Source organism: Gadus morhua, chromosome 15 (assembly GCF_902167405.1).
Source record: "Gadus morhua chromosome 15, gadMor3.0, whole genome shotgun sequence".
Taxonomy (NCBI): domain Eukaryota; kingdom Metazoa; phylum Chordata; class Actinopteri; order Gadiformes; family Gadidae; genus Gadus; species Gadus morhua.
This window is the reverse complement of record NC_044062.1, coordinates 12,382,731-12,403,484: the sequence shown is the minus strand read 5'-3', so window position 1 is coordinate 12,403,484 and position 20,754 is coordinate 12,382,731. Positions and strand designations below refer to the sequence as shown.

Below are 20,754 nucleotides of genomic sequence, written 5' to 3'. Positions count from 1 at the left end.
CGTCTAAACATTTGAAAACTCACTAATGATATGATGGAAATATAAGTATATATTCCTTATGCTTGATGGTGTACAATACATCTAAACACAGGCATCAATCAAAACAAAAGATAAGGTTGACAATATGCTTGTTTTATTTGTACACCATTTTCTTTAATCGAGACTCCATACAAAAATATATAAATATCCAAAGAAGTTTAATATCCCAGTCTAGTTGTCGTATCAAATAGTGCATTTCATTTTAGTATGTAGACATTCAAGATAAACCTAAAGACTAAAAACTATGATAGAAAGTCAAGTCATTCTTCATGGAAACCCATAACCCCTATTCGCTTGGGTAGCGTGGCCCACAACAACGCATCCTCAGTTCTTCTTAAAGAAAGAATCCAAGGGCCCCCCTTGGGGTCGGGGTCTTTTCGACTGGGGTCCAGACTGTCCTCTGGACTTCGACTTCCCCCGGGTCGCCTGGTTCGTTGCGGAAGCTCCCGTTGCGGCGGGCGGCGGAGAGGCAGCGGACAGAGAGGGGCTAACCGTGGTGGTGGTGGTGGAGGAGGGAGAGGCGAAGGACTTCTGGAGGTCCAGAGCAAAGTGGTAGTCACTGTGCTCGGGCATATCCCAGGCCAGCACCCGGTGGCCACAGTGCTCGCAGGCCACCAGGTCCTCGTCGTCCGGGCCGGCTCCAGGGTCCCCAGGAGAAGGGGGAGGTCCATCGTCTGAACCCGGCACTACGCTCGACTCTTGACCCTTAGGAGGGCGAGCGGGAGGTTGTGAGTTCTGCTCTGGCTGAAGGGCTGAGGCAACCGCCCCGACGATCTCTATTGGGCCAGTTGTAACACGTTGGCCCTTGCTCGACGTGCCTGCCGTTTGTAACCGTCTCTCGATGCTTTTCCTTTGAAAGAAAGACGAGATGCCACCGTCGGAGCCCTTCGCTGGTGAGGTGTGAGAGGAGGAAAGTGTTGTGGAGGAGCTTGGAGCTAGAGCCTCTGTCTCCGACTGATCGCTGGAGGGAGCCACCGAACGAGAAGCGGGTGGAGGGAGTAAAACCGCAGAACATTCCTGATCTCCATCTTCATCCTTCCCTTCCTCCTCCTCCTCCTCTTCTCCTTCAGTCCTCTGCCTCTGTTTCTCAGCAGCTCTTTGGAACAGAGACTGGATCATGGTGGGTTTGCTGGGAGTACCGCCACTGCTGCTGCTCCTGCTTCTCAGCCCGGAGGACACGAGCCCCCCTTGGGAAACACTGGCAGGGAAAAGGGCCTGGGAGGAAGTGACATCACTAGACAGGAAGCCGGCTATCCCTCCTCCAGCTAAGGGGGTGTCGCTGAACTTGCTGGCGGAAATGTGGAGCAGGGTGAGAGCTGGACTCCTGGAAAATAAAAACCAATAAAAACGTTTCACTTACAACGCATGTAATAGAATATCTATTGCTCGACGCATTACCAGCACTCAAGCATGCTTCTTATCCAAACTGATTTAACACTAAATGTCCACAGCTAAGGGGTTTGGTTAGGGCGTCCTGCTCTTTGAATGCCTACAGGTAGGCTTGACATTGGGGATCGAACCCAGTACCTTTAGGCTAGGAGCCGAACACCCTAGCCACTACAACTATCCTGCCCACTACAATACAATTATTCTACACAATGCATAAGTATAAATGATAAAACGACACCTAAACAAAGTGCTACACGATCAACGTCATTGGTCTGATCCAGCCTACCATGCTGCCTGGTGGTGGCCCGCTGCGTTGAGGCTCTTGATGATGGCGAAGCTGTCGCCGGATATCTTGGCGACGTCGTAGCGGACCAGCGGGCAGCAGCGGGAGAAGCTGCTGGGCTTTTTGTCTCCGAGCTGTCGGACGCCCACCGTCAACTGCCTAGCAACCCGCCCGTTCTGCCAGAACACAGCAAAAAAAACGATAGATAATAACAACGTAACCAAACACTGAATTGAGGACTATGGTCATTTGGCAGACACTTTCATTTCTTCCGATACATCATTAAGGAGCAGATACGGATCACGCCTCTTAAACAAGGATTCCTAAGAGTAGACTGCAGACATTGGGGTTAAAACCCAAAACCGCGGCCCTTAATACTTATCAGCCCAACAAATATCCCGTTCCGATCTACAGCCAGCAGAAAGCAGTTTGTTTACACCCACCATGTCTCGGTCCTTGGTCAACCTCTCCTCCAACTCCAGGGCCAGCTGGTGCAGCCAGTGTTTCACCTACACAGGAGGTTAAATCGGTCACTCATTTGTCCTAATTGATCATAACAAAAACATGTTCAATTAAGTTCTGATGTCAAACCCTTGTCATGTTATTCCTTTTACTACATTTTTGAATAATGAATAAAAATACATATTTTTCTAACCTGCTCAATCGTCCCTAGCGAAGAATTTCCAGCAAAGTTTTTGCTGCAGCCAATCGACTTTGGGAGCTGCCTGGGTTTCACTGTTTCAAAATCAACCCCCCGTGACAAGTCATAGAGCCACTGACTGCAGAGACAAAGACAACCATTGGTGTTAAACAGAGATTCAACCAACAAAGACGGCATCAAATGAGCATGTGCGGTGTCAGCCGGTGAGTTGTTGACGAGCTTGCGCTTGCAAGTACTGTACATTTCCAGGGTCTTACCCCGTTTTGTCTCCAAAGTGCTGTCCCAGCTGAACCTTGGAGAACTGGGTGAGCTCTCCCATGTTCTCCACACCGAGAGTCTCTGTGATGGACACCCCCAGCTTCCCTCCCAGATTGCGACTGCATGGGCAAAAACACATAGCACATACCACGTCAGTGGGCCATAGGCTCATTCACTACTGTGTTACCTGACTGGCGATAGCTAATGAATTATCATTAAACCGAGATTGCCACCTAAAATAGAGAAAATCGTTCAGATACAATTAAAACAGCTGCAGAACAAATGCTACATTGTCCAGGATTAAACATTCAGGTCTGCCTTGTTTTCCAACCCTAACTAGGTGGCTTAAGCCTTATACTTTAAGCTTATATCAAATACATCTGCTTTCAACCCTGGGTTCAACTGTATACTCACATCTTACTTACAGGTAGAGAGCTGAACAGCTCTTCCACAGAGTCCATGGGCAGCACCGTTTGTCGGTTGGGCTTATTGAAAGCACAGGACAATTTGGCCAGAATCTGGGAAGGTGGGATAGTAAATTAAAAGAACATGAAGAAAAACTAACATGCAATTACCAGTAACGCTGCGTTTTCTGATTCCTATCGCTGCTCTGAACTTTTTGATTGTCCTATACCTCACTTCAGATGAAACAATCGACCAAATGGGTCTCCTATGCATCTACAAACAGTTGCTATAATCTTAGTTGAATCTTGGCAGTTTCAATAACCAGCGCGGCCGCCCACCTTATTGTGGGATATTCCCGCCGAGCAGCGGAAGCCGGTGTGCTGCTCCACGGCCGCCCTCATCTCCTCCACGATGGCGGCCCCCACGGCTAGCTGGAGCTCTGCAGAGCTACGGCCCTCCGACGGGGCTGGGGGGACGGTCTCCAGCCACTGTTGTAGGCCCCTGGAGCGCTGCTCCTCTGGGGACCACAAAACAAGCCGGTAAGGACGGAGGCTGGGGCTTCAATGAGTTAAGTAAAATCATAACAAATGTAAAGTGTGACATACAACAGTATAATCGTCAGGATGGTCGCGTGGTGAGGGTGTTGGACTCCCAGCTGAACCAAAGCCTCTGCTAAATGACTTAAACGTAGGCTAAATAGTATAGGACATATAGAGGCTACTGACAGTTAACAAGAATTATGATGGGTACAAAGACAGGCAACCACTGAAAGCATAACATCTGGAGTAAGAGCAGCCCACTGTCCTTCGCTGTGTCTATACTCCAGGCCTTATATGGAAGTGCCAAACGCTTTACACAGCCTCAATATGGTAATTTAGCTGAGCAACCTAATAAACAGTTGTAATAATAAGTAATGTCTGTGGTGTTACATGTATTCTTAAAGTTAGGGTAAATTAGTGACCCATGTCTTACCTTTGTCCAGGGACTCTGAAGAAACTCCTTGCTCAGGGGAAGCCTGAGCAAGTGGGAACCCCTGGATGAAGGTATTCCGCAGTAGGTCTGGATCCATCCGCTCGCCCGCCGTCATGTTCTTCAGCCGGAGTTGAACCGCATCAGTAAGATCCATGTACGCCTCGTCAATACTCGCTCTCTCTATGACTGCAAAGCGCGACATCACTTCGATCACCTCCACACTTGCCTCCCTGTAACTGAAACACGATCGGTGTTTGGTTGTTTAGTTGTTTGACTGACCTCCAGATTGAACAATAATAATTGATGAACACAACAATACTCACTGCGTGAGATCGGCCTTGCCGTGGGCCTCTCGGACTCGTGCCACACGGAGGTCTGGGCACAGTTTCTTTGCATCGTCCGCCCACATGTTGCGAGTGACACCGCACGCCCTTGCCTCGTAACTCACCGCTATAATGCTATACAAATACCATCAAAACCATGGTGACTCATGCATATGTACATGACAGTTTGACATGTCGTTTCAAAGGGTTTTGAAAATCACTCATAACAAAATACAAACAATCATCTTCTTACAAATGATGGCGAATCTATCACATCCTAGACCAAAAACCAACTGACAGTATGCCACTAAAACTAGTATTTTTCTGGTAAACCATTTGGAGTTATGACTCCATAACGAAGCCGAATGTCTGACTAACTGGCTTTTTTGTTGTCTGATTCTGGATTTGCCCTGGCTATGCAGAAAGATAATAGTCTTGACTATCTTGAACGCCTCTGTGGCTGCCCTGGACTTGCTCTGCTGGTTAATAGCACTTCGACGGGTGGATAGTCCAACTATGTAACGTTAGGCTTTTGTTATGAAGTTTTAGAAACTGTGTAGGGACTCACCCGCCTCCCTTCCACGTTTTGTATTGCGCTACCACACAGGGTGTATTCTTCAAAGCTGGGTTGATTCTTTGCTCAACTGCCACGTAGAAGCAATCCATGTCTACCAACGCCACCACCCTGTCTTTTCCATACTCCATCGATGTAGAATCCTACGTATATATCGAGACTATGTTTCAAGGTTATTCGAAGATACGGAATTATACAGACAGACTAAAGTGCAATAGGATCCATCCTCCATCTTCAAAGTTCGCGCAGTGCTCAGGCGCCTGAAAAATACGTCATGAGAAAAGGGTCGAAGAGCGAAGAGCACTGGTGGCCAATGGCTTCTTTCTTTCTGCGGGTACATTGAAACGTCACTCGCCACGCCCACCACCCGATACGCCCATCACACAAAACGCCCACTTCGCTGTGCCACCCATGTTATTCCTGCAGTGCAGGAGTAGTACACAAAGGTCTATCCAGGAGCAGTACACTAAGGTTTATACAGGAGTAGTTACGGTATATCCAGGAGTAGTATGCACCAATTACTAAACTATAGTGCACTTCCACTACACTCATTATGTAACGGTGGATGTTAAGGACGTTAGTCAGCCGTGGGGAAACTGTAATGTTCCGAAGATGAACTAGCCTACTAAAAGCGCATCATAGAAACGTCCCCCCGTGCGTCCTTACCGTGTTTGCGTGTTTCAGCCTGTTACAGCCTGCGTGTTTCACGCAGGCTGTATAAACCACGACAACCCAGGAAAAATGTAAATTCCTTAACAAGATTGTAAACGATTCTGAATATATGCTTTATACAAAATGGGGAAACACATTTTCTTTAACATTTTGGTGTGAGATTGGGTTGACCTGCAGTTACACTCTACTACAGGACACACCCACTTCACACCAACTTTATCTTTGGGTTAGAGATGATGGTTAAGTTAAAGTATTAGGCTAGAGATCTTTAAGGTTTGGAATTGGGCCAGAGATAGTTGAGTTTAGGGTGTTGGTCATGGTTAAGGTGTTTTCGGTAATTGTCAAGTTGAGGTGTTAGAGATGGTTCAGTGATTTAACGTTCCTCATACTCATCTTCAAAGCCGCTTATCCGGGGTCGGGTCATAGGGGTAGCAGCTCTAGCAGGGGGCACCAGACTCCTCCAACTAGTTCTGGATCATCCCCGGGGCCTCCTCTCCACTGAACGTGCCTGGAACAGCTCCCTAGGGAGGCGCCCAGTGGGAATCCTTACCAGAAGCCCGAAACACCTCAACTGAATCCTTTCTAAGCAGAGGAGCAGCGGAGTTCCTCACAGATGGCTGAACATTTCACCCTATCTCTAAAGGAGACATCAGCCACCCTCCTGAGAAAACCCATTTTTGCGGCTTATACCCACAATCTCGTCCTTTCGGTCATCACCCATCCTTCATGACCATAGGTGAGGGTAGGAACGAAGATCGACCGGTAGATCGAGAGCTTTTCCCTCCGGCTCAGCTCTGTTTTCGTCACAACGGTGCGGTAAAGGGAATGCAGGAGAGTCATGGCCTCTGATTTAATGTTTAGAGTTAGGGTATGTTCAGATCATCTTAAATATGGTTACATTTAGGTATTGTACTTCCAGCCCACGTGCCATCCCTACTCTTATCCAGGAGGGGATCTTAAGGTGTTTCTTATATTTAAGTGGGTGTGTTGTTTGGTGTGCAAGTCCCAGATAGATCTTTGTCATGGCTGTGAAGTCCTACTTGGCAAATAATTGCCTAACAATAATACAATTAACAATAGGGCAATCTACATGGTATGATCATAGTAAACATAACTGTTTTAAAGTTAAACAAATGTATTGTATAATATAATAATACGTACTTATATAATAAGGAAGTTGCATTCTGGCTAAAAAATGAGGAAATAGCACATCACTAACCACTACTCAAATAGCTCTGTCACAAACACTCACAAAGGCAGTCACCTCCAATCTACCGTCTTTGTGCACATGGCTCCTTTTCTTGTTATCGTTGTTACCCTCTGTAGACTCACAGGTGAGTCGCATTTCTTGAGTTTGATACAGACAGTTGATAAATCTCTTAAGACTATTTTAGATCATGATTAGATCAGATTTAGATCAGATTTTAGTTAATTAGGATCTTCATCAAAAAAGGTAGGCCTATTAAGCATAGACAGTTGTCTGTTTGTAATCTATTTTTGTATGTTTTTGTATGTATTTTGCATCGTTCAATTAAAAAAAATACGTGTGGTTTGTGAACAGGAACTCACAGCCTCACTACGGTGAGTGAAGAAGTGTCTGTGAAAGTAGGGGCCAGGGTTTCCATTCCATGTCTATACCAACCAAGCCATGAGCACCATGTTAAGTACCTTTGTAAAGGAAGGGCTTGGTTGTGTTGTGATAAAATAATCACAACCAACTCAGGGAGTTGGTTGTTTTTGGGGATCTTTTTGGGGATCTTCCTCAAGAAGGGTAGACATATTAAGCCGAAACAGTTGTGTCTGTTTGTAATCTATTTCTGTATGATCTATTTCCCCTGCTTTATTTGAAATGATACATGTGTGTTATGAACAGGAACTCATGGCATCACTACAGTGAGTGAAGAAGTGTCCGTGGAAGTAGGGGCCACGGTTTCAATTCCATGTCTCTACAAACCGAGCCATAAGAACCTTGTTAAGTACCTTTGTAAAGGAGGGGTTTGGTTGTCTTGTGATAAAATAATCACAACCAACTCCAAGAGTAGTTTTCCAGAAGGCCAGTACACAATCTCTGATGACCCGGACCAAGGGGTCTTCACAGTATCCATCATAAGCCAAGAGGAGGGAACGCAAACCTACTGGTGTGCTGTGGAGATGGGATTCTCGAAGCTGGATGAGAAAACTCAATTCAAACTATTTGTGTCCAAAGGTGAGTGTGTTTGGTATTTGGTTTACACACTGACCATTAGGATTTGATTGAAATCGTCTTGAAAATTGCCTTTTTGAAGAAGGCTATTTGAATGCTCTCTGGTAGAAGTTATTTCTCTTTCAGGCAAGTCCAGTCTGTATGTGGATCAACAGGAAATAACAGGATTTGCGGGAGATAGTATAAATATCAGTTTTGACTCTAAAACACACGGCAAACGAGGATGGTGCATACTGGGCCACTGCAAGGAGCCCCAGGATGGCTTTATTGAAGGTTCACATTACTCAATTGATGCAAGCAAACAAGGTGTTTTTGTGGTGACTATGAAAGACCTAGACATGGAAAGCAGTGGTTGGTACATTTTTTTCCAAGGAAAACTAAATATGCCAATACATCTTACCGTTGCTGTAAATTCAAAGACAATGAATACACGTAAGTTTAAGAGTGTAGCGTCTAAAGGGATTAAAAAAAATATTTTGCCATGTTGAAACATTTCCACTTTTAAACATTATCTATGTTATCAACAACGGGAAGTTGATTAAGGAAATTTAGTAATCTCACTATGTTGTGTTATTTCCACATTATGTAGCAACCTCAACAACTGTGAGCACTTTGTCAGATGAGGTGTCCACTAAAAAGATTACAGAGAAGGAACCTGATGTTCTCAGGTCAGTCCCCTTTTGCTCTCCTCGGTTACCTCACCCAAATGTATCTTATATCTGACCGTATTTCATTTAAATGGGTAGAAATGTGTGATGGCTGTAAAAAAAAAAGATTGTACTTACACACATATTCTTCAAGTTTTGTTTGTGTCATGAACAGTTTTGTCAATAAAGGGTGCTCTATTTTTTTTACAGAAACGACCTAAAGAACCAGCTCCTTCCTTTGGGCATATTGCTGTTCATTATAGCAGTGGCCCTGTTGGTTTCGTGGATGTTCCACAGTATGTTGAAACATAACTTTAAATCTCTTGAAATGAAAATGCAAATATAAGTTAAATTTGTAATTGTGTATTTTATTTGTTTGTCTTTTAGTTGTGTTTATATTATACAATGAATTTTATTTTATACACGTTTTATTGTTGGCTTGTTATTTTTAAGAAAATAATTATTTTCTTTCAGGGCGAGCCAAAAGAAAACTTACAGCAATCACAGTAAGATGAGGCTACGTTTTGATTTACTCTCCATACCAACCTTACAGGGTAAAACAAACCCTGAAATTGAACCAAAGCTCTGACCCAGAGGGCTCTGCATTGACAAGAAAGTAATACAACAACATCTAAACAAATGTAGCACGATCTGATAAAGTTGTCTCTTCTCTGATCAAGGTGTCGTCTGAAACAGACGTTGTTTATAGTAGCGTGATGCCGGTGCATTCCACGGCAGCACAGAATAAACCTACTGGTGACATGAATCTCAAGGTAAATCCTCTTCTGGTGATTCATTTAATTCATGCATTCATTTATTGAATCATGCCTTCTTTCATTTGGACTTCCATTCATTTATTCCTTTCTTTTTTGTTTGCTCATTTATTCAGAAAAACCCAAAGGAGGATGAAAATATAACATACAGTGTTATTGGCCCCCATCCAAGAATATAAGGTATAATAAATCATCCATGCCATTCAATTGACCATACGCTGCATGGTGACTTCAACACTGAAGATGACTTTCCTTCGCATTTTGAGTAGGCTCCTATTTATCTTACATGTATACAATATAAATGTGTCCTCCCTGTAAACTATCCAGAAAATATCCACTAGTAATTATTGCCAACTGTGTCCTCCCCCCCCAAACACACACACACAGAAACATATACACACCCATACGCCCCCCGCCCCCAAACAAACACACACACACACACACACACACACACACACACACACACACACACACACACACACACACACACACACACACACACACACACACACACACACACACACACACACACACACACACACACACACACACACACACACACAAATGCAGGAGCAAGGATGAGTTTCTTTTTTAAACCCAAAATAATAGTTTATATATTTTTTAGCTTGGATTGTTTCTAAATGTATCTGAAGACAATATTTGCTATTGCAATGGGCCTACATCTTGCAAAAAATCCGTACCCAATAAGTTATTAACTTAAGTACTCAACAACTTCACATGCTAAGTGCTAAGAAATGTATGTAGGCCTATGTATTTAATATTATTTGTTTGTATGCTACTTGTACATAAATAAGCCATGTCCTGTATCCACGTAATTGGGGTAAAAATTGCAACGTGTAAACACTTTAAAAATAAAGCCTTTCTATTCTACTCTGCTATATTTTACTGAACTATATTCATTATGTAACTGCATATTTTTCTTATCTTAACCTGATTGTTATGTAACACATATTACCAATGTTCTTCACGATGTGTCAAATGTTACAATGTTTGCTTCGAAGTCAACATTCATGTACAAGGAAACCACACAGAGGAAGGAAATGATATGAGGAAAGTAATGTCAAGCTCCGACATGAATCCATTTTTTATTGAAGTTGTTTTCCTGATGGTTATACAAGATGCAAACAACAGCAGCAAAAAATAAATAAAGGTAATTGACTGTTGAAATACAATAGGAAAATATTATGGATAAGGAGAACTCACATGCCATATTTAATGGGCCACTTTCATTCTTCAATTGAATGTCATTTTCTTTGCATTTTGTGTGACCCTTAAAAGAATATATTTCATGTATTGTATGTACATTGAGTGTGTAGTGCCTCCTTTCAAAATACTGATTGCTATGATGTGCTTTTTTATTCAATATCTTCTACTTTGGTGTATTTTTCTTTTCTATTTGGACGCAGTCCTGTCTCGAGCTGTTGTTTGTAGAACTCAATATTGAGGTTGCCTGTGTGTGTGTGTGTGTGTGTGTGTGTGTGTGTGTGTGTGTGTGTGTGTGTGTGTGTGTGTGTGTGTGTGTGTATTGCAGAGGAGAGTGAGGTTAGAGGTAGAGAAGAAGGAGTACAGGTGCACGCATACCTTCTCATCTCCCTCCCTTTCCATGACCCCCCCCCCCCCCCCCCCCCCCCCCGTCTATCTCTCTCTCTCCCCCTCTTTGTGTCCTTCAAATGTCTCTCTCTTTCCCGTTCCACTGCCCCCCCCCCCCCCTTTCTTTCTCTCCCTCGCTTTCTCCAGCTCTCTTTTTCTCTCTCCATCCCTCTCTCTTTCGTTTTAGCCAAGCTGCTATTTCTGACAGTTATTTTCATTCACCTACCGAATTATGCAGCGGGGAGACATTGGTAAAGTTGCAAATTGTTAATTATATCATAAAATACAATAATAAACCATGCATACCTTTGAATGCAACTTCACCATGAATAAGCTAAAACAGAATAAAGAACTGGGCCGACTAACATTTGAGGATAACAATCTTGAAAGAGAGTTGCTATAGCCTACTTGCACTTCATGTAAACTTGAGTTTCCCTTGATTTTCTGATCTGGAAGAAAGACACAGAGCAGGGAAGGTGTTGAACGGCTCTTTATTTTACTGCATCAGTGGACGGCGAACATCTAAAGTAAAGGCTTTAGCGGCATTATTGCTTTGTGTTCTGGTTCCTTCCTTCTCCCAGACAAGCAAGCTTCACTGACTTTGGGGAACATGACTGACAGTCCTAAAAAGTACTCCAATATAAGTTATTTTGAAGTCATATAACAAACGGATCAAGGGAATAGAAAATAAAAAAGTGTATTTCTCTGTAGGGATCCATTTCATAATAAATTATCGGCCCGATTCGTGAGCTGTGTTAGATTTGAAGCCCCATCCCACCTTTACACAAATATCTGCCGCTGCGCTAGGAGTAGCCATAGACATGGAGGTTTCATAAGGTTTATCCAGGTGTTGTACGAACTATCCAGGAGTAGTACACAAAGGTCTATCCAGGAGCAGTACACTAAGGTTTATACAGGAGTAGTTAAGGTATATCCAGGAGTAGTATGCACCAAGTACTTAACTACAGTGCACTTCCACTACACTCATTATGCAACGGTGGATGTTATGGACGTGTGTCAGCCGTGGGGAAACTAATGTTCCGAAGATGAACTACTAAAAGCGCATCATAGATACGTCCCCCCGTGCGTCCTTACCGTGTTTACGTGTTTAAGCCTTTTACAGCCTGCGTGTTTCACGCAGGCTGTATAAACCACGACAACCCAGGAAAAATAAAAATTCCTTGACAAGATTGGAATCAATTCTGAATATATTCTTACACAAAATGGGGAAACACATTTTCTTTAACATTTTGGTGTGAGATTGGGTTGACCTGCAGTTACACTCTACTACAGGACACACCCACTTCAAGTTCCCACCAACTTTTTCTTTGGGTTAGAGATGGTTAAGTTAAAGTATTAGGCTAGAGTTCATTAAGGTTTGGAATTGGGCCAGAGATAGTTGAGTTTAGGGTGTTGGTCATGGTTAAGGTGTTTTCGGTAATGGTCAGGTTGAGGTGTTAGAGATGGTTCAGTGAGTTAACGTTCCTCATCCTCATCTTCAAAGCCGCTTATCCGGGGTCGGGTCGTAGGGGTAGCAGCTCTAGCAGGGGGCACCAGACTGCTCCAACTAGTTCTGGGTCATCCCCGGGGCCTCCTCTCCACTGAACGTGCCTGGAACAGCTCCCTAGGGAGGCGCCCAGTTGGCATCCTTACCAGAAGCCTGAAACACCTCAACTGAATCCTTTCTAAGCAGAGGAGCAGCGGCTCTCATCCGAGTTCCTCACAGATGGCTGAACATCTCACCCTATCTCTAAGGGAGACATCAGCCACCCTCCTGAGAAAACCCATTTCGGCGGCTAGTACCCGCAATCTCGTCCTTTCGGTCATCACCCATCCTTCATGACCATAGGTGAGGGTAGGAACGAAGATCGACCAGTAGATCGAGAGCTTTGCCCTCCGGCTCAGCTCTGTTTTCGTCACAACGGTGCGGTAAAGGGAATGCAGGAGAGTCATGGCCTCTGATTTAAAGTTTAGAGTTAAGGTAATTTCAGATCATCATAAATATGGTTACATTTAGGTATTGTACTTCCAGTCCATTAACGTATCCAACTTATCCAGGAGGTGATCTTAAGGTGTGTCTTGTATTTAAGCGGGTGTGTTGTTTAGTGTGCAAGTCCCAGATAGATCTTTCTCATTGCTGTGATTGCCTAGGTAGCAAAAAATTGGCTAACAACAATACAATTAACAATAAAGCAATCTTCATGTTAGGATCATAATCAACATAACTGTTTATAGTAAAACGAATGCGTTGCATAATATAATAACTGTGTGTTTAATAAGGATGTTTTAATCTTGCTAAAAAGGGGGAAAATAGTCCTACTTCCTAAATACCACTACTTCCTCAAATAGACAAACGATTCACTTTATTTTCTACCCTTGTCACCAATTCTCACAAAGGCACTCTGCTCCAATCTACCGACTTTTTGCACATGGCTCCTTTTCTTGGTATCATTGTAACCCTCTGTGGACTTACAGGTCAGTCGCATTCCTTGAGTTTTATGAGGTCATAGTTGATAAATCTCTTGACTTCTTTAGACCATGATGTTAATTTGGATGATTTTTGGGGATCTTCCTCAAGAAGTGTAGGCCTATTAAGCCAAAACAGTTGTGTCTGTTTGTAATCTATTTCTGTATGATCTATTTCAGCCACTTTATTTGAAATTATACATGTGTGTTATGAACAGGAACTCATGGCATCACTACAGTGAGTGAAGAAGTGTCCGTGGAAGTAGGGGCCACGGTTTCAATTCCATGTCTCTACGAACCGAGCCATAAGAACCTTGTTAAGTACCTTTGTAAAGGAATGGATTGGAGTTCTTGTTCTGTAGAAATCGAAACCAACTCCAAGAGTAGTTCTCCAGAAGGCCTGTACACAATCTCTGATGACCCGGACCAAGGGGTCTTCACCGTCACCATCAAAAGCCAAAAGGAGGGAACGCAAACCTACTGGTGTGCTGTGGAGATGGGATTCTGGACACCGGATGCGAAAACATATTTCCAACTATTAGGGTCCAAAGGTGAGTGTGTTTGGTTTACACACTGACGCTTAGGATTGGATTGAAATTGGCTTTTTGGAAGAAGGCTATTTCAATGCTCTCTGATAGAAGTTATTTCTCTTTCAGGCAAGTCCAGTCTGTATGTGGATCAACAGGAAATAACAGGATTTGCGGGAGATAGTATAAATATCCGTTTTTACTCTAAAACACACGGCAAACCAGGATGGTGCGAACTGGGCCACTGCAAGGAGCCACAGGATGGCTTTATTGAAGGTTCACAATACTCAATTGATGCAAGGAAACAAGGTGTTTTTGTGGTGACTATGAAAGACCTAGAAATGGAAAGCAGTGGTTGGTACATTTTTTTCCAAGGAAAACTAAATATGCCAATACATCTTACCGTTGCTGTAAACCCAACGACAACGAATACTGGTAAGTTTAAAAGTGTAACATCAAAAGGGATTAAAAAAAATATTTTGCCAAGTTGAAACATTTCCACTTGTATACAATTCATCAACAACAGGAAGTTGATTCATGAAATCGAATAATCTAGCGGGGAGACATGGGTAAAGTTTCAAATTGTTAATCATAACATAAAATACAATAATAAACCATGCATACCTTTGAATTTAACTTCACCATGAATCAGCTAAACAGAATAAAGAACTGGGCCGACTAACAGTTGAGGATAACAATCTTGAAAGAGAGTTACAAGGTACAAGATATGTTTTTGCTATATTTGTTCTTCATGTAAACTTGAGTTTCCCTTGATTTTCTGATCTGGAAGAAAGACACAGAGCAGGGAAGGTGTTGAACGGCTCTTAATTTTACTGCGTCAGTGGACAGCGAACATCTAAAGTGAAGGCATTAGCGGCATTACTGCTTTGTGTTCTGGTTCCTTCCTTCTCCCAGACAAGCGAGCTTCACTGACTTTGGGGAACATGACTGACAGTCCTAAAAAGTACTCCAATATAAGTTATTTGGAAGTCAAATTAGAACTGACAGCCATGTAAATGGGCACAAACACACGCAAGTCCCAGGTGGATCTTTGTCATGGCTGTGATTGCCTAGGTAGCAAATAATTGGCTAACATTAATACAATTAACAATAAAGCAATCTTTACATGTTATGATCATAATCAAGTAAATCAACATAACTGTTTTATAGTAAAACTAATGCATTGTATAATATAATAACTGCATACTTAAATAATAAGGAAGTTGTATTCTTGCTAAAAAGAGGGGAAATAGTACACCCTTAGCCACTACTTCCTCAAATAGACAAACGATTCACTTTATTTTCTACCCTTGTCACAAATGCTCACAAAGGCACTCTCCTCCAATCTACCGACTTTGTGAACATGGCTCCTTTTCTTGGTATCATTGTAACCCTCTGTGGACTTAAATGTCAGTCGCATTCCTTGAGTTTTATGCAGACATAGTTGATAAATCTCTTGACTACTTTAGACCATGATGTTAATTGGGATGATTTTTGGGGATCTTCCTCAAGAAGTGTAGGCCTATTAAGCCAAAACAGTTGTGTCTGTTTGTAATCTATTTCTGTATGATCTATTTCACCCACTTTATTTGAAATTATACATGTGTGTTTTGAACAGGAACTCATGGCATCACTACAGTGAGTGAAGAAGTGTCCGTGGAAGTAGGGGCCACGGTTTCAATTCCATGTCTCTACGAACCGAGCCATAAGAACCTTGTTAAGTACCTTTGTAATGGATGGGCTTGGAGTTCTTGTTCTGTAGAAATCAAAACCAACTCCAAGTGTAGTCCTCCAGAAGGCCTGTACACAATCTCTGATGACCCGGACCAAGGGGTCTTCACCGTCACCATCAAAAGCCAAAAGGAGGGAACGCAAACCTACTGGTGTGCTGTGGAGATGGGATTCTGGACACCGGATGCGAAAACATATTTCCAACTATTAGGGTCCAAAGGTGAGTGTGTTTGGTTTACACACTGACGCTTAGGATTGGATTGAAATTGGCTTTTTGGAAGAAGGCTATTTCAATGCTCTCTGATAGAAGTTATTTCTCTTTCAGGCAATTCCAGTCTGTATGTGGATCAACAGGAAATAACAGGATTTGCAGGAGATAGTATAAATATCAGTTTTGTCTCTAAAATACACGGCAAACCAGGATGGTGCAAACTGGGCCACTGCAAGGAGCCACAGGATGGCTTTATTGAAGGTTCACAGTACTCAATTGATACAAGCAAACAAGGTGTTTTTGTGGTGACTATGAAAGACCTAGACATGGAAAGCAGTGGTTGGTACATTTTTTTCCAAGGAAAACTAAATATGCCAATACATCTTACCGTTGCTGTAAATTCAAAGACAACGAATACAAGTACGTTTAAAAATGTAGCGTCTAAAGGGATTAAAAAATATATTTTGCCAAATTGAAACATTTCCACTTGAATACATTATATATGTTATCAGCAACAGGAAGTTGATTAAGGAAATTTAATTATCTCACTATGTTGTGTTATTTCCACATCATGTAGCAAACTCAACAATGGTCAGCTCTTTGTCAGAAGTTGTGTCCGACAAAAAGAGTACAGACGTGGAACCTGACAATGAACCTTGCAACGTAGCGAGGTCAGTTCCCTTTTGCTCTCCTTGTTGACCTCACCCAAATGTAGCTTACCTCCGACAGTATTTCATTTAAATGGGTGGAAATGTGTGATGGCTGTAAAAAAGAAAGTGGTACAAATGCAGATAATGTTCAAGTTGTGTTTGTGTCATGAACAGTTATGTCAATAAAGAGTGCTCTTTCTTTACAGATCATATACAGTCAATACAGTGTCTGAACATGTGTGCTTTTTCCTCTCCAGTTATTCCATTGATCTGAAGAACCTGCTCATGCTTTTGGGCAAATCGCTTATAATTATATTAGTGCCCCTGTTGATTTGGTGGACATTCTACAGTAGGTTGAAAGAAGCCTTTCCCTTTCTTCAAAGTGAACTGCAAATATAAGTTATATGTTTAACATTTTTATGTTTATATTTTGTAAGCACATTTTATTGCTCATTAGTTTTGTTTTTTTTGTAACTTTTTCTTTCAGGACATGCCAAAAGCAAACATGCAGCAATGACAGTAAGATTAAGAGATACATTTACTTTTGCTATTTCTTCTTTCATTCAGTCATCCATTATTTCTTTCCTTCCTTTTTATAAGTTTCTTCCTTCATGAAGTATTTTCCATTTTCTTTTTTGCTCTTTCATCCATTCACCAAAACCCGGAGGTGGATGACAATGTGACATAGTGTTCCCAAACCAAGACTGCTGCATGGTATTATAAATCATCCACGGCATTCACCATTCTTTGCATCATAGTATAGTATGTCACTATGTATGTATTGTGTACGCAATATGATTATAGATGTGTCCTCCCTGTAAACTATCTATGAATGATTCACTGGACTAGTAATTATTAACCATTGTCGTCGTCCGTCCGTCCCCCACACACACACACACGCACACACACACAAACACACAGACAGATACAAACACATACACACATACATCAACCGAAAACACACATACACACACACCACACACACACACACACACACACACACACACACACACACACACACACACACACACACACACACACACACACACAAATGCAGGAGCAAGGAAGAGTTTCTTCTTGAAACCCAAAAGTACCCAATAGTATATCTTTTTTTTTAGCTTGGATTGTTTATCTGAACCCTATCTGAAGACAATATTTGCTATTTCAATGATAGGGCTACATCTTGCAAGTAATCAGTAACTCATAAGTTATTAACATAAGTACTTGACAACTTCACATGCTAAGTGCTAAGAAATGTATGTAGGCGTATTAATATTATTTGCTTGTATGCTACTTGTACATAAATAAGCCATGTCCGGCTGTGTCCACCTAATTGGGGTATAAATTGCAACGTGTAACCAGTTTCAAAAATAAAGCCTTTCTATTCTACTCTGCTATATTCTACTGAACTATATTCAATATGTAACTGCATATTTTTCTTATGATCATATGGTAATTAAAACATTTCGTGAGTGTGCTTTGCTAATCCCCCCCCCCCCCCCCCCCCCCGATTATCTTAACCTGATTGTTATGTAATTTATATTATCAACGTTCTTCACGATGTGTCAAATGTTAAAATGTTTGCTTCGAAGTCAGGTTCATGTACAAGGAAACCACACAGAGGAAGGAAATGATATGAGGAAAGTAATGTCAAGCTCCGACATGAATCCATTTTTTATTGAAGTTGTTTTCCTGATGGTTATACAAGATGCAAACAACAGCAGCAAAAAATAAATAAAGGTAAATGACAGTTGAAATACAATAGGAAAATATAAAGAGTATGGATAAGGAGAATACCGACTTCACATGCCATATTTAATGGACCACTTTCATTCTTCAATTGAATGTCATTTTCTTTGCATTTTGTGTGACCCTTAAAAGCTATTTATATTTCAAGTATTGTATGTACCTGTTGAGTGTGTATATTTGCCTCCTTTCAAAATACTGATTGCTATGATGTGCTTTTTTGCTCGATATTTTCTACTTTGGTATATTTTTCTTTTCTATTTGGACGCAGTCCTGTCTTGAGCAGTTGTTTGTAGAACTCAATATTGAGGTTGCCTGTGTGTGTGTGTGTGTGTGTGTGTGTGTGTGTGTGTGTGTGTGTGTGTGTGTGTGTGTGTGTGTGCCTGTGTGTATTGCAGAGGAGAGAGAGGTTAGAGGTAGAGAAGAAGGAGTACAGGTGCACGCATACCTTCTCATTCTCCCTCCCTTTCCATTGCCCCCCCCCCCCCGGTCAATCGCTCTCTCCCCCTCTTTGTGTCTTTAAATGGCTCTCTCTTTCCCACTCCACTGCCCCCCCCCCCCCCCTTTCTTTCTCTCCCTCGCTTTCTCCTGCTCTCTTTTTCTCTCTCCATCCCTCTCTATTTCTTTTTAGCCAAGCTGCTATTTCTGACAGTTATTTTCATTCACCTACCGAATTATGTAGCAGTGAGACATGGGTAAAGTTGAAAATTGTTCATCATATCATAAAATACAATAATAAGCCATGCATACATTTGAATGTGACTTCAACATGAATAAGCTAAACAGAATAAAGAACTGGACCGACTAACAGTTGAGGATAACAATCTTGAAAGAGAGTTGCTATACTTGCACTTCATGTAAACTTGAGTTTCCCTTGATTTTCTGATCTGGAAGAAAGACACAGAGCAGGGAAGGTGTTGAACGGCTCTTTATTTTACTGCATCACTGGACGGCGAACATCTAAAGTAAAGGCTTTAACGGCATTATTGCTTTGTGTTCTGGTTCCTTCCTTCTCCCAGACAAGCGAGCTTCACTGACTTTGGGGGACATGACTGACAGTCCTAAAAAGTACTCCAATATAAGTTATTTTGAAGTCATATAACAAACGGATCAAGGGAATATAAAATAAAAAAGTGTATTTCTCTGTAGGGATCCATTTCATAATAAATGATCGCCCGATTCGCGCGTCGTGTTAGATTTGGAGCCCCAACCGACCTTTACACAAATATCTGCCGCTGCGCTAGGATTAGCCATAGACATGAAGGTTTCATAAGGTTTATCCAGGTGTAGTTCACTAAGATCTATCCAGGAGTAGTACACAAAGGTCTATCCAGGAGCAGTACACTAAGGTTTATACAGGAGTAGTTAAGGTATATCCAGGAGTAGTATGCACCAAGCCTACTAAACTACAGTGCACTTCCACTACACTCATTATGCAACGGTGGATGTTATGGACGTTGGTCAGCCATGGGGAAACTGTTATGTTCCGAAGATGAACTACTAAAAGCGCATCATAGATACGTCCCCGTGCGTCCTTACCGTGTTTGCCTGTTTCAGCCTGTTACAGCCTGCGTGTTTCACGCAGCCTGTATAAACCACGACAACCCAGGAAAAATGAAAATTCCAACATTTTGGTGTGAGATTGGGTTGACCTGCAGTTACACTCTACTACAGGACACACCCACTTCCCACCAACTTTTTCTTTGGGTTAGAGATGGTTAAGTTAAAGTATTAGGCTAGAGATCTTTAAAGGCCCACTATGCAACTTTTTTAGCCAAAATTACATTAAGTATGCAGGTTGGGAGTTATGCTGATGGTTCTGCATCAATTTCTGGGTCGATTGGTGGGTGTGTCATTTACCCATGTCGCCTCTCCAGTGAAAAAGCGCATATGCAACTTGCTCTGTTCGGACCGACACAATCCGGATGTGACGTAGCGGAAATATCCTCGAAAATGTAGTCAGATTGTAGTTTCGAAAATGCTTTACGGCACAGACACACACCCAACCATGGCACCGGCTAGATATAAACAGCCAGTTGCGAGGTAATTGTTGCATTCATCATGGATCAATCGACTGATAAGGGACCCAAGAGGCGACCGTCGGTGGAACAAAAGAAGAATGGACCAGAAAAGAGATCAGACACGAGTGAAAGGGGAACTATGAAACTTTTGTGGCTTGATTTACCTTAATATAACAGGCTAAGAGTCATTGCGATGGTTCTATTATACATTTTTGTTCGATTGTTCGTTGTTTCGACTCACCCTTGCGCATCTTGGCGGAGAAAAGGAATGTTTCTGCCGGCGACCCGCCGCCCACTATCGCGGGAGTCTCGGGTCTCGCGAAGTAACGAATTGCTTTACGGCACAGACCCCCAAACACGGAACCGGCTCGATATAAACACAAGTCACTAAGGGATTGTTATATTCATCATAGATCAGCCGACTAAAAAGAGACAGAGAAACCCAATGTCGGAGGAACAGAAGAAGAGAAAAGGGAGACTGACCGGCAGAGAGGCCAGACACGAGTAAACGTTGGGCAAGCTTTTCAGGAATAGCGTGAACTGAAAGAAAAAGAAGACTGCAAATCAGACGCCGACTCGGCCGTGTTGCTTT

General features: G+C 42.3%; 3 protein-coding genes across 5 annotated transcripts; 2 read left to right on the top strand and 1 right to left on the bottom strand.

Moving 5' to 3' along the window:
• Positions 1-111: 111 nt before the first annotated feature.
• On the bottom strand, positions 112-5,352 carry polh (polymerase (DNA directed), eta). Its single transcript, XM_030378394.1, has 10 exons — positions 4,899-5,352; positions 4,331-4,465; positions 4,008-4,243; positions 3,374-3,552; positions 3,045-3,148; positions 2,630-2,749; positions 2,367-2,490; positions 2,155-2,220; positions 1,715-1,887; positions 112-1,363 (listed from the first exon to the last, which is right to left on the bottom strand). Exons 1-10 carry the CDS (start codon positions 5,033-5,035, stop codon positions 364-366), a joined length of 2,274 nt encoding a protein of 757 aa, XP_030234254.1. The 5' UTR covers positions 5,036-5,352; the 3' UTR covers positions 112-363.
• A 1,208-nt stretch (positions 5,353-6,560) lies between these two features.
• LOC115559553 (trem-like transcript 4 protein) lies at positions 6,561-9,591 on the top strand. Of its 2 annotated transcripts, XM_030378398.1 has the most exons (8): positions 6,561-6,910; positions 7,450-7,782; positions 7,906-8,211; positions 8,369-8,447; positions 8,637-8,722; positions 8,901-8,932; positions 9,107-9,199; positions 9,316-9,591. In XM_030378398.1, the coding sequence occupies exons 1-8, from the start codon at positions 6,865-6,867 to the stop codon at positions 9,376-9,378; spliced, it is 1,038 nt and encodes a 345-aa protein (XP_030234258.1). In that variant the 5' UTR covers positions 6,561-6,864; the 3' UTR covers positions 9,379-9,591. The 2 variants fall into 2 exon arrangements, with proteins under 2 accessions (XP_030234258.1, XP_030234259.1); XM_030378399.1 differs by lacking the exon at positions 7,906-8,211 and having other exon boundaries at positions 6,573-6,910.
• Positions 9,592-13,167: 3,576 nt separating this feature from the next.
• Positions 13,168-17,327, top strand: LOC115559552 (uncharacterized). Of its 2 annotated transcripts, none has more exons than XM_030378396.1 (9): positions 13,168-13,285; positions 13,495-13,827; positions 13,933-14,238; positions 15,422-15,754; positions 15,860-16,165; positions 16,323-16,416; positions 16,653-16,744; positions 16,883-16,914; positions 17,060-17,327. In XM_030378396.1, exons 1-9 carry the CDS (start codon positions 13,240-13,242, stop codon positions 17,081-17,083), a joined length of 1,566 nt encoding a protein of 521 aa, XP_030234256.1. In that variant the 5' UTR covers positions 13,168-13,239; the 3' UTR covers positions 17,084-17,327. The 2 variants fall into 2 exon arrangements, with proteins under 2 accessions (XP_030234256.1, XP_030234257.1); XM_030378397.1 differs by having other exon boundaries at positions 13,194-13,285; positions 13,457-13,827.
• The last annotated feature ends 3,427 nt before the right edge of the window (positions 17,328-20,754 follow it).